At 40.3% G+C, this 13,899-nt stretch overlaps 1 protein-coding gene across 2 annotated transcripts; it reads left to right on the top strand.

Annotated features, from left to right (window-relative positions):
- Positions 1 to 4,874: 4,874 nt before the first annotated feature.
- Positions 4,875 to 13,242, top strand: SCRG1 (stimulator of chondrogenesis 1). Of its 2 annotated transcripts, none has more exons than XM_064148857.1 (3): positions 4,875 to 4,968; positions 9,990 to 10,252; positions 11,821 to 13,242. In XM_064148857.1, the coding sequence occupies exons 2-3, from the start codon at positions 10,017 to 10,019 to the stop codon at positions 11,873 to 11,875; spliced, it is 291 nt and encodes a 96-aa protein (XP_064004927.1). In that variant the 5' UTR covers positions 4,875 to 4,968; positions 9,990 to 10,016; the 3' UTR covers positions 11,876 to 13,242. The 2 variants fall into 2 exon arrangements, with proteins under 2 accessions (XP_064004927.1, XP_064004926.1); XM_064148856.1 differs by lacking the exon at positions 4,875 to 4,968 and adding an exon at positions 4,979 to 5,172.
- The last annotated feature ends 657 nt before the right edge of the window (positions 13,243 to 13,899 follow it).

The raw sequence follows: 13,899 nt of genomic DNA, 5'->3' as shown, positions 1-13,899 counted from the left end.
ATTCAATTTCATGCCCACCAGGACCCCCAGGATGCACTCTCCAAACCTGCACTCCAACTAGTTGTTCTCCCCTCTGTTCTAGTGCATGGGGTCCTCCTTCCGTAGATGTAGGGCTTTGCTTTTGCTGAGCATCATGATGTTTGTGACAGCCTGTCAGCCAGGTAGATACACAGCCTCCTCTCCTCCAGCTTCTTCCGCAAGCTTCCCGAGGTTGCTACCACTTCCTCGCTTGGTTGTGTTTGCTGTCTTCCTCCTTTCTTGTTCCTTGTTTAAAGCTCTCCACACCGCATTGGTCAGCCTGTTGGCAAAGCAGGTTTTGCCCCATACAGTCAAATTTGATACTTTCCAGCAGAAAGACTATTGCTGGTGACTACATGGATGAGCAGCAGCAGTACAAGTCTGGACAGTTTGGAGAGCTGGACAAACTTTGCAACACCTCAGAGATGAGTGCCCAGCAGACAACCTTGTGTAGGGATCAGAGCTACCCCATAACAGGTCAAAGGCAGTGGTGTGCTCAATGCCTTCAAAAGTCAGCACAGTATCTGTAATGTTTTTAGTGGTGCTGATTAAGAAAAACTAAGTCAGATATTATAGCTACTGTAAGTTTGGTGGGGGTTTCTTTGGTTTGAGTTGTTTAGGTTTGGTTTTTTTTCTGCTTGTTTGGGTCCTTTTTTGCATTTATTTACTCTTTAACCACGGATAAATTAGTGCAGGTGATAAAGACAAAGATGACACTCAGATTTTTATCGGACTCCTGGTGACAATGAACTTCAGCAGTCACAGAATGCGCCACACCTTCAAGACCAAGCACCCTTAACTATCAATAGCTAATATCTAGCAAAGCAGTAAAAAGCTGCCAAGCAAAACCTCATGGCATTTTGAAATAATAAAGAATCAGATCAGGTGTGGATTTCTTGGTATCAGACAACCAATGTCTGCAATGGCTGATAACTGGGAACAGTTTCTCAATTTAGAGTAATTTTCCCATGACACATTTGATTGATTTGTTAGTTGGAGACACCAGACTTTATATGCTTTTACACCACAAACGGTCTGGAATTGACAGTTCATAACATCAGCAGGTTCTGAATATATTGCATACTGCCTGTCTTAACAGAAAAGCAGCAACAGCCTGAGCACTGATCTGAGAGAATACACTGAGATGCCTTTAATTCTTTGATTAGCCCAGTGCTCTATGCTGTATATTTTGACAAAGCACAGACTGCAGCCTGAGATGGAAGTTGAGAAAATCAACAACAAAGTTAGGAAGGCAAAAAAATCAGAGAGAGAGAGAGATGGAACAGAGGGCCTCTGGGAGTCTGTAGAGAACAGGTGCTGGAAGCAAAGTGTCATCCAACAATAAAGGCAAGAGACAGAAGAAATGTTGCATGAAGAAGAACTACTGCAGCCCTGATGAAACAATGAACAGTGTTGCAGAGAACTCAGTAAAAGCACAAAACCCTGTTTTCAAATACTTTTTTTCTGACCTTATACAGATGTTGAATGACATGCAGGGTGCAACATGAGTTATATTTGATTTACATGTGAACATGTATTAAATGAGTATATAAGATCTTTTATCTTTGCTTAAAAATCCATTGTGCTGAAGATGGACTCCAAGGTACCCTACACACTATCTTGTAATAAATGACAGTAGTTAATGTCATTAGCAGTGATGACACTGTCATGAAGTCTCCAAGGCCTTTGTGCATTCCTACAATACTTAAATTCATTTATAACATTGAAGTAGGTTTTGTACTGCAAAAAAAATCAGGTTCTGAGGTTCCTCATAGACCTTCTCATATAAACTCTATGTACTAACGAGCTGGCTGATTCACAGGTTAAGTGGTATCTTTTAAGAAGATAGCTTGCAAAGAGCTGAGTGTTGATATCAAGGATATAATGAGAGGAAAAATTAATTTCATTTACAGAAAAAAGTGAAACCTGTCTCTCACACATTACAAATGCAAAGCACATTTAGATTTCTGAGTACTCTAAAAAATGTTATCCTCTCAGGGTACATTATACAAGTTTAGTCTAGGGTAATGTCAGAGGCAGCTGCTCTTTTACAGCTAAATTTCAGTGCTACCTTCTCCTTATTTCTCACCCTAGCAGGGGACAATCTCCTTTGAAAACCACTTCTGTCCTATGGATTGCTGCTGCTACATTGTCACTACTCTCTCCTGCTTCCACCTGCCACTGCCTTCTCGCAGCCCATCATTTCTTGCTGGCTTTAACAGCTCCAGCCTGGAGGGAGGGGAGCAGCTCTGCTTTGCATCTTACCTCTAATAGAGCCGTGCCTCTTCAGGCAGGAGCAGGAATACACATGCATCTAAACCAGAAGCTGCTCACAATTCATTATTATTGTCTCTACACAGATGAGGGAGGGTCAAAAGGGCAATATTTCCTTACAGTTCTCTTGCAGCTCCCAGATGCCACGGTGGGGAACAAAAAGTCTCTGAGTTTTCAGTACTGCTCTGTTGAGGCTGGCACTGTGCCAGCCTGCCCCAGACACTGGCTGCTGCGCTCACTGCGGGTGCAGGGCTGGAGCAAAAAGGCAGAAGGAAGCGGAGAAGAAAGGAAGGACCATTAGGGCTCGAGACAAGGACACGGAGAGAGTCAGTAGAGAGGCAGAGATTCAGGCCAGAGGGGCAATTAGGTGGCAAAGGGGAGAGAAGGGAAAGGAGGTAAGACCTGGAAGTACTGGTTTGCACTTTGCTTTCTCCCACTGCAGACTCTCCTGCCCTTCCACGCATTTTCCTTGAAACTACCTTGCTTTTCACATCTGAAAGGTTGTTCCTACAGCAGCCTTCTCCTACCTCCTCTTGGATTGCATTTCCCTGCTGAGATTCCCTAAAACTTTGCTTACTCCAAACCTCAAATTGCTTCCCAGTCTTTACTGTCAAGCAACATCACAAGGGGGGAAATTTCTTCCTGTTTATGAAGGTTTTTGGTGACTGAAAACCATGGTACATGTAGACATGGAAAGGGGAGGGGGGGGGGGGGGGAAATTACCAGCAAAACAGCAGCTTTGTTAGTCCTGTCTTTTCTCAAAATACAGCAGTGTTTTTCCTGAAGAAAACTATCCCTCACACACTTCACTTCATAAACAAAACCATCAAACCATCAGGTCACTGGACTGATGTTCAAATAGGACTTTCAAAATATTTTCTGAAAACACAGATACTCCCTGGGAAAAAAAAAAAACACACACACCACAAAAGAACTTAAATGGGCAGGCAGGAAATAATCCTAAAGCAGTTCTATTGCATCTTCTGCTATAACCTTCAAAATTTATTTGCAATTAACTAAAAAAGCATCCAAATTCAGACCATCAGCACGATATGCTCTCATTACCTCCTACTTTTTATCCCTGTTTATAGCCCGTCCTCTGCTGAATTACAGACACATCAGTCTCACTGCCTCCTCCTACAGTAGAGCGCTGCCCTGGAACACTGTGTGCTCCCAGAAGCATTAAGATAATCTCTTAAGGAGTGGACTGGCTGTGGCCAGGATCTGCACCAGAAAAGAACTTCTGTAGAAAAGCAGTGCCAGGCATTTTGTCATCCTGAAAAGGCAAAGATGTCTTGTTCTGACAGCAGCTGCCTGCAGCTACCTCCTCCCTCCCCTTTTAAGTTGCTGTGCACATAACAGTAGCGGCCAAAACTGTTCTGTCTGATGTTTCCGAAGTAAAGGTAAATGCACAGCTATGCATCCAGCTCTTTGCTCTCCCAGCTGCCCATCCCCAGCACAGAGACGGAGCACACTGTTGGATGGGACCACTACAAGTAGGTTCAGTTTCAGAAAGTTTGATTCTAAACACCTGTGACGCTCAACTCCTCTCCTTGCTGAGGCAGCAGAAGACGAGACAATGCACTTCTTACAGAGGCCCTAGTTCACTCCTGGCATATGAAAAATCAAACTGAGTCAGTTGAGCAAAGGCACCTTTTTGTACTACCGAGCCTCTGTACTGAAGCAGCCCAACACACAGAGAAAACCAAACCGTTACAAAGTAACATCAGAATCAAAATGATGCAGCCTAGAAAGTGCAAGTATTACGTCTGAACAGCTAAGGTACACTTTCATTTCTCTATTCACATCACAGAATAGAACTAGGATGTTCATAATAGAACGGTGCCCACATTGCAACAGGAATACAAGGTCACACACCTCACCCTCAAGGCTATTTTCTCATCAATATACAATACTTTGATTCCATGTAGAACTTCATTGTGTGCTTTTACAGTAGTGGATCATTTGATTAGCTAGCATAGTATAAAATAACTTCCTCTTAATTTCTGTTCAGTGTAATACTTTACCTCTTGGTTCAATGTTTGGTCAACAAAGACATCAATGTATGGCATCACTGAGCATGCTGTACTAGCAGTCTGGTTAAAGTAACTACAGGGTTTTTTATCATTTTCATTTCAGAAGATGAAAGGATCTTGAAGTCAAGAATTAAAGTATTGCATGAGATTGACTAGGTGTGCTCTTTTCTGCCCAGTGCAAAATAAGGTACCTGCCCAGCAACTACACTCTTCTGCCCATATGATCCTGGGACCCCACTCCTTCCCATCCTCCCCAGTCTGCTCATGCTACATAGCAAGATGTGGTTATTTCATGAGGTGCTTCCTTTTTTTACCCGTTCTGGATGTTACACTTTGCTCTGGGAAGACACCTTCTCATTGGATGCTGGATGAAATAATTGCTTCACGCTAGAAAGGATACGCTCATTTCCCACCCCTTCCTAGTTCAGGTTGGTGGTAGATGCAGTTCTTGAAGCCCATCCTCCGGTCCCTCGCTGGAGAAGAGAGCATGTCAGTCACAGGCATAAGTCAGGAGGAACAAAGACCTGTTTGTACAGCAGCACCCATCAGCCCTCCCTATTCCAATCCCTCCTAGCACGCTCTCTCTGGGTACACCTAAAAAGATACAGCTGCCAAGAAACTGGGAGTGAAGCAGAAGGAGGTATGTCTTGCTCATGAAACTATCCCTGTGCACTTGTTCTGATGATGCCAGCTAGAGAGTATAGAATTAGAAATATACATGGGAACATGAGGTAGAAGATTTGGTACATTGGATACATTGTAGGCAAGAGATGCAATTCAAGACAGATGCATGGATAAGATCCGGCTAAGGAGAATTCTGTCACTATCTTGCTCTTCTTTGAAGGTGGGTGCTACATATTAACATCTAAAGTAATTAATTATACTATATTGCCTTCCAGTGCTCAATATTAGTGGAAAAATCGGTGAATATGGAGACAGATGTGTTCACAATGAATTTGCTGTAGCTAAGAAAACTAAACGGGTTTTAACAGGAACTCGGTTTCTGGAAAGAATCATGGTATTGATGGCAATTACAAAGCAGTAATTCACTCAATTCATCCTTGGTGGAAGAGCTGCTTTCCTTACAATGCACCAACTGTTGAAGCAAAATTGATTTGAAACTTTTTTTTTCCCTTTATCTGGAAAAAAAAAATCTGAATAATATTATCAGTTATGCAGCAGTGATAATTTCTTAGGAATACACTAATAAGCCCAACTTACACACTAACATACCTAAATATTAAACATTTAGTTTGGCATTTTACAGGTGTTTCTGAGGAAGCTTTGAATAGATCTCTTTAGTCCTTGAACTCAATGCACCTTAAGAAGCAACTATATATTAAGTTTGCTTCACTCTGAGCATGGCTTGTTAACCTGGCCCATACCACAAATGGACAAATGGGACAAGAGATCATACACCAGAAGTGTACCAGTTAATGTGTTCTCTGTTAGGCAGCTGGAGATGCAGACAGATTAATAACTCTGAAGGGTATATTTAATAGTTGGTACAGAGAATGATTAATATTTAATCTTTGCCCCAATGTGCAGGATCTCTAGAGGTGCTGAAATACACAGTTTGTGCAGTTTCTCAGTTTCCTCTATTCCTAGTTCATAACATTTGGCCTACTGCTAATATCATGGGACTTCTCATGAAATATTACTCCTCTGTTCTCAGTCAAGAAGTTTGAAACCTAGGTTATTCCTCTGACTTGCCTCCACATCCAGCGGATGGTGCCAGTTTGCCTGGCAAGATAAATCAGGCGCTCTCATCTCAACAACCAGGGATAGCACCAACTCCTGACTCACTGTGCATATTCCCAAACTATTTTCCTTTACAGTAAATTCCAAATTATTTCAAAGCACTTGTTATCCAAGCTGCACTCAGTCTTGAGCTTGACTTAGAATGCATTCAAGTAACCAAAGTAATTGAAGAAAACTTAATGCAAATGCAAGGAGCTCATTAAAAAAAAAAATAGATGGCTTTATTCCTTCTAGAATTTGAAATGGGACTATCTTGATAGAGCAACCTGCTCAGGCTTAACGTGATTGGCACTGGTTTCTTTTCAGAAGGTCTTATAAAATAAAGAAGTCTAACAGAGTGCTTGCTAGCAATGAGTCTTTGAGTCATCTTAGTGACTGAATTTGATCACAAAACAAACCAGGGGAAAGCAGTTTCTGTAGTACATAAAAGCAGATACAGCTTTGGATATGAATTTTGAAATAAATATGCACATACTAGCACTGTTTTTTTACCTAGGCAGAGATATTCCATCACCTGTGCAGCTGTAAACTTGTAGCAGTTTCTCAGAAAAAGATGCTGCAGGTGAAAGGTTTGCCATATTTATCAGTATCAGTCCCATGCAGGGAATGATGAGATACCTAGGTCCTTGCAATCGTTCATCTGCAAATAGGGACTTTTCTCCCACAGGAAAGAAATAACATTTTTAAGAAAGGTCCTTTGACTAAAAGTTTCCTTTGGATTATGACCTGTTTAAAACCACAATAAGTATTTAAGCAGAAGCATTTTTTTTGTTATTAATAACATCAATGCTGAGCATTGGTTAGATGCATAACTGACCTCTTAGTAAAGATGTCTATCCATAGCTCACCAGCATTTTGACTTCACTAATACTGATTTTGGCAGTCACCCATATAAGCCCTCTTGATGATGCACTAGAGCAGTATCTTGTTATGGTCCAAGGCAAGTAGAGAGTCACCTTGCAGGTCACAATTTATGACTCCTGCAATTTGACAGTCTATAGAAAATCCATCCACTTTCAGGACAGAAAGAGTTCCTGTGGATTTTGAGCAAACAGGCAGCTGGCAACAGATTCAAACAAGCATTCTAGCTGAACTCGGTGTAGGGGAAGATCACCTTAATTACTAGGAGTTAAAACCCAAGCAAATAAACAAACAAAACCCCACAACAAATCAACAAAGAAATTCACCATACACAAAAAGAAGATATGATGAATGCTTCACCTTCAGAGGAAGACCTCACAGAATAATCCAGCCACAGTAAACACAAAGGCATAAACACCTCACTTCTTACATTTCTCCTTCATGATTTTTTTCTTTCATTAAATACTTAATCTCAATTATTTGATCAAAAGAACATTAAATTGTACCCCATGACTTTGGCATTTATTGAGGGACAGCACAAGCAAACTTTTCATTTTTTTAAGCATTAGACTTCTCCGAGTAGGACTCTTCATAATTGCAGCTTTTTGACTCCTAAAAAAAGGATAAATATTATTATAATAATAAATATTATTTAGTCAGATCTAAAAAACAAGATCAGGCTAAGTTAGAACAATGTTTACTTTATTTGAGAAGTAGCTTTGAAGTCCAAAGCTAATAAAGACAGTATGATATTCAATAGTGCATTTTAAGGTAATAAAAACATAGATCCCCAAGGCTCCATTACCAGTAGTTTATAGGAATCTCCTACTTACAAATTGTTCAAATACAATTTCATGGTGACAATGGTCCAGCTTGGAGTCTTTGGCAGAGAGCTCCAAAAAGGATGTGATGGCTTGGGTGTTACCCACTCCCACACACTTTGGAAGTCACCCAGCCTAGAGTCAGCCAGCTCTGGTAATGGAATAAAGCTTATTATTTACGGCTTAGCACAATATACAAGCAGATACTTACAGGATATACATTCATAAACAGAAATATACAAGGTAAAAGGTAATACAGAAACACAACAACCCTCCCAGAAACCTGAGTCCCCAGGAGGGGCTCCCAACCACCCCTTCACCTTCCCCCTACCCCTCTCAGCCTTATCCCAGTCCCAAGGAAGAAAGGAGGCTCAGCCAGGGGGTTAGGAAGCAAAGTGGATTAATTAAAGAAACGGAGGGTGAGGTTAGAAAAGAGATGCAGTCCCAAGCTAACCAGCAGCAGAAGAACCTTATCTATGTTTTGATTCTTGTTTTTATACATTTCTGCAAGCCTATGAGGGAAGTAGACATCACCATTATTTTCCTTTCACAGCCTGTAGTCTAGTTCTTCTCACCAAAACATTCTAGCCAGCTTCAAACTAGCACACATGGAAACTAAAAGGAATTATTCAATTAATTTTCCTTCTGTGACAGAAGCTGAAAAAAACAGAACTTATTTTCACCTCAGTCCTGTTCTTTAATACAGTGGCTGCTCTGTAACATTTTATTTGGCTGTATTAAAAAGTTTGCAAAAGATACAGCCAAAGAGCATTGAGGTGTAGTAGTATTTTATCCCCAATATAAATACAAATTCCCACTTTTTCTTAGCCAGAGTCTCTGGCCTGTCATTCAGTGACTGAAGAAATGGAAGATCAGCCAGACTGCTGTTGTGGTGATCTAACCACCCAGGGAAAAATACTAAAAAATATATTAAACTTACATACTTAATAGTTTTTCAAAGGCAACATCAAGAGTTTTACAAAAGAACCCCAAGTGGAACTCTAGTCTTAGTGACTTCATAGCTGGCGTATCTTACTGTTTCTTCTAACCTGGGTTAACAGCCTTGTCAACTTAGCATTTGAGTCTTTGATCAGAATGTGCTTTATCCTCAGTTATTTTGGGGTTGACCTAGAGCATTCTTCTCTGCAGCCCTGCCAGCCATCACGTTGTAGTGTCACAGTATCAATTCCAAAGTGTCAAGACGATGAAGGACTATAAAGTCTTCCCTCAGGCTAACAAGTCCAGCAAGGAGGACTAAGGGACAGCTTACCGGGCAGAGCTGGGCATTGCTTTAGTTTTCAGAGCAGAACTCCTATTTAAATTTGGTAAGGTATCAGACCCCTTTCATTCAAGCATAAGCAAAGGTAAAAGTTCCACTCTCCTTAATACCAACAACGCCTGGGTTAAAGCATTGTCCAAAACGCTATTTTTGAAACTGATTCAAGTCCAAGGGCCTTGGTGACCACACTTTGTGGCACGGGCAGTCTCTGTGCAAGGCACCACACAACAGACCAAGCTCTTGCACAAGACAGGAAGCTTTGTAAGGCATAATTTATCCTGTCTTCTAAAAAGCCATTAAACCAGAATGACCTCCTGTAGCAAGTTTGCATCATCATCAAAAAAAAAAAAAAAAAAAAAAGAGGAAGATTTTTTTCTCAGTAATGCTGTGTCACACCAAATCCTGCAGTCCAGGACAGTGCCATCTGGCAGGACTGCAGAGAGCTTCAGGCTCGTTTGCTGTTTAATGCTTCAGTTTCTCAAGCAGTTCATGATAGAGGATTAAATCCTCTATCATGGTGGGGAAAGATACTATTAATTTTATGTGAGTTGCTCTTGTTTTGACAGGGAAAACGGCCAGGAAGGCAAGGAAACACACCAGGACATTTTCCCCTGGTTTGGTAGCAATTGATACATTCACTCGCACCACCATGAGAACACACTTTGCTCAAAGCAATTTTCTCAAGGTGAGAGGCCAAAGAAACAAAATTGCCAGTAACAGAAGCCTCAATTCCAGATGAAAGTATTCCCAAGGTTGTACAGAAAGTAATGAACATCAGTTCTGCCACGATATTATTTACCTCCTAGGAGAAAACACTCTCCAGCACTTGGGCTCAAACCTCCAAAAGTTCACAGGAAAGAAAAATGAGAGCCAGAAAATAAATTGGAGAAAGATGTGTTCAGCAGTTCTATCTGTGTCACGTACCTCATTTCTCTTTAGCCCTCTGCTACAGGAGGCTTTGCAAAAATGAAGATGGTCTCAGCACTGCTTCTGTTGAGCACCCTCCTGGGCACCCCCGCAGTGCCTTCCCAGCGTCCTTCTTGTTACAAGAGATCCTTCAAAGACTACAACTGTCACAGCATCCCTGAAGGCGTGGAGAACCTTCGACAAATTGATGACAGCCTGCACGATCATTTTTGGGAAGGGAAAGGCTGCGAGGTGATCTGTTACTGCAACGTGAATGAATTGCTCTGCTGCCCCAAGTAAGACCATGGTATTTCATATGCACTTTGACAGTTCTATGAACCCCCTTTATATTTCCACCATTTTACAGTTTCCACTGAATGAATAAGCTGCAATTTTAAAGAAATGCATCACTTCAGATGGTTTGAAATTATATCAATTACAGCAAATTACCTGAGACACTGCTAGTTTGCAGGTTTTGTAAATTTGTATGTCCTAGTATAGAGGACTTCAGTATTAAAAAAAAAAAAAAAAATTAAAACCACACAACAATTGACTCTCGTGTTTGATCTAAGCTAAATATTAGTTACATCAAATCCTTTTCCATGGCACTTTGCAATGAACTTGTTTCCAGAGCCATCACCAAAATTGTTTGATTTCTGTTCCACAGCAGAGAACTATTTTGCTATTCCAAGGCAAATGTCGATACGTTAGCTGAATAAATGATTCTGTAAAGACAGCTGTGCAAAGCAGAAAAGCAAACAGGGGGAAATGTAGATTCACAAATGCCTGCAAGGGAGAGCAAAGATTTACCCCGAGAATGTTGACATTTCTCTGTCTCACTGGCACTGCTGACAAAGCTGAATGGTGCCACCCCCACTGAACACGTTGTTTTCATCGTTGTTTTACAGAAAGGATGCACATCCCAACAAAACTGAGTTAAGAAACACCACTAACCTGTTATGGCTTGAAGTAATAAAATGTACTAAAAGATATTTCATTCAGCTTTCCAGTAACATCTTTACTTCAGGAAATGTTGACCAAAAATATCAACACTTCAAAACTTACTAATACTTGAGGGACACTTACATGCGATGGCATTATATAGGCAAGTAAAAATTAATTTTTATATATGCTTCTTTTACCACTCAAAAGCCTCAAGTACCCTAAAATCCAATAAAAGGAAAATTTCAACACTGCTGTAAAGAACTAGGTTTGATCTAAGTGAGGATGACTTTTAAATCCAGAAACCTCACATTCAAACTGCAAGCAGGGTTAAAAGAAGTTTTCCATATTTCACTTTCTGTAAAACCAGATATGGTGTCTTCATGTTGAAGCACACTTCAGGTTTCCAGCTTCAGCCTATGAGCTTTGAGCAGCCTTATAACATTTCTGCTACTGACACAAATGCATAAGGAGGTCTTCCTTTACTGTCTTGAGGTACAGAAGACCTTATTTGCAGGTATGCTTTCAGGGTAAATTGCACTAAAGAGTATGTGTCCACATAGCAAAGTTATTTAGTTTTACAATACTATGCAACTTTACTTTCTCGAAGCTAAAATACCAGGATGGAGCTCTGGCACTCTGTTGAATGAATGAAAGTTTTGCCATCACTTCTCAACCAGGCCAGATGCAGAAATGCAGAAACTGCACCCAGACTTGCAGTTGCATTTGCACTGCTAGGTCATCCCACAAATGCTGTAAATCTCACGTATCTGTATTACTAGAAGGTAAAAAAACACCAAAAAAAAACTAAGAATCCCCCAGCCAACCCTAAACCAACCCCCTAAAACTGGAAATGCATGTCATGTTAAAGTTGTGATGGCCCAGTGATCTAATTATTCAAAAATCTAATAATATCTTTCAGGGATATTTTCTTTGGACCAAAGATATCTTTTGTGATACCCTGCAACAAGTGGTGATGGATACCAAGTCTGCTGCTGAAGACAAGAGACATCATTCTATAATGCTGTAATAATAATGCTTTGAAGTAGAAAAGAAAAAACAACCAGTATCAATGAAAAAACCTTCCTTTCTAACCATGAGGCAGTGCCTCTTTTCATGCTGTAGAAAAAAATCCTTTCTGCATCTTTTGGGAATTTCAAATACCTAAGAAGTTCTTTCAAATTTGGTGGCTGCCTTAATTTCCATAATGGTGTACAAGCTCTTAATGCATCTTGCTATGTACCACCCCAGCAAAAAGCCTAACTGATGTTACCCACCACAATATTCTCAACTAGTTTTGATGCAGAGACTTCAAGCTTAAGTGGTTAAGAATGTGATTCTCATAGCAACCTACTGCAGATACCGCTTGTTATTGCTTTATTTCCACTACACTGTTAATGTTAAGTTGAGGCTGCTCAGCACCTGCACTTCTACAGACAGGCTCACATATACTATTTAGGCATTTTAAACAAGAAAGCATGCACATATAAAATGTAAACTTCCATCACTCATCTCTGAAAATTCCACTGGGAGGGGGGAAAAAAAAGAAGTCAAAACTCACATAGTGGTACTAAAGCACATTTAGGTTTTAATTATGTTTCACTGGTTACCTGCATTAATTATGCAATTTATAAAACCTTGGCAAGGCTAATCTTACCATTGACCTTCTAAAATACTAGAACAACTACGAGAGAGTATTTATATTCAAAGAGATGTCTGGAAAGGATGGAACTGGTGTGAGGTTTGTTCAGGCAACATATAAATCCACACTTCGCAGCTTTTTTAATCAAGTCTTGTTTGAAATACAGTACCTCAGGATTAAGAATTAAAGTGCTGGCATTTTATTTTTAGGTTAGCCTTGTATGGAAATAAGTAGGGAAGCAAAGACAAAGAAGCATCTTACAATATTAGAAGTAATCATCTTAAGTGTTTAAGAGGTATTATGGTCTAGGCCGCATATATACAGACATCTCTCAACACCAGCAAGTGTTGACTACAGTGCAAGACAAAACACAGCCAAACCTTACAAAGGAACATAAACTTTAAGGAAAGCCACCTGAATGAGGCAGTGAGCCTGGCTGACTGTCTTACATATAAACTCTTCAGCTATCAAGTCAGTCACATGGAAAGTGTATAGTACTGAAGTAACTACTTAAGTCTTTTTCACTCAAAAAGTGTACTGCTCACCTAATAATCTTGCACCATTACACCACTAGTTTAGCAGGCTTACTTTGCATGCAGTATATAATATCACAATGTCTTTTCTTCCTCTGTTTGTAAAGAAGGGTTGGGTAGTGGAAGTGTTTGTGATTATACACATCTAATAATAAAAATTTCAAGTAAGCCTGTGTGTACTATTTTTGCCAAGCAAGTTTGATGCTACCAACTGTTAAACAGTTTGTGTCATCAGGCTTTTTAAGCCTGTTTGTGTAATTATGCCTGAGTCATTTGGGCTTCCTACCAAATCATCAATTAAGGGTAAAAATATCCATAAATCTGGCAACCCACAGTCAAAAATATACAAAGTCAGTGCTCCGCTAAGGAAACATATGGTATCTGCTCTTGTGTACAAGTCTTTTTTAGACTTCTAGCAGTAAGAAGGGCATGTAACTTCTGTTGGTTGTGCCACCATCTCTACATGAATAATGTTGCATATGCCTGACATTCACAGTTTTCCAAAGCAGCAGTAGCAAACTACTTCAGGCAGATGCATAGCTAGGTAGTAAAGTTAGTAGGTGGTTTTCAGTTACTTCCCTTCCATCGCTCCTGGCTAAGGAAAACCCATAATCCACTGGAGAAAAGCTTTGCCACTTTTCACATGCAGCAGGAGTCATGTAGGCTGCACTTTTGAGACTGATTTCCCATAGAAATTTGCTTTTGTTTTGTTCTCCACTCTCCTCCCTTCCTGAAACTTCTACAGGTCTTGCCAAGCCTAGGCGAGAACACCAACCCTGCCGCAGACTCAGAAAAAAAGCATAAAGGCTTCAGATGTCCTATCAAA

The sequence above is a fragment of the Pogoniulus pusillus genome, chromosome 9 (genome assembly GCF_015220805.1).
Source record: "Pogoniulus pusillus isolate bPogPus1 chromosome 9, bPogPus1.pri, whole genome shotgun sequence".
Taxonomy (NCBI): Eukaryota; Metazoa; Chordata; class Aves; order Piciformes; family Lybiidae; genus Pogoniulus; species Pogoniulus pusillus.
Note: the sequence above shows the minus strand (reverse complement) of the source record. Positions and strands in the feature narration are given on the sequence as shown.

What these genes read in the sequence shown, in the direction of transcription:
- SCRG1 (XM_064148856.1), top strand. Translation starts at nt 5,119, where the DNA reads ATGGATAAGATCCGGCTAAGGAGAATTCTGTCACTATCTTGCTCTTCT. An exon ending in TATCTTGCTCTTCTTTGAAG is followed by an intron (nt 5,173 to 9,989) that starts GTGGGTGCTACA and finishes ATTTCTCTTTAG; the next exon opens with CCCTCTGCTACAGGAGGCTT. An exon ending in GAATTGCTCTGCTGCCCCAA is followed by an intron (nt 10,253 to 11,820) that starts GTAAGACCATGG and finishes AATATCTTTCAG; the next exon opens with GGATATTTTCTTTGGACCAA.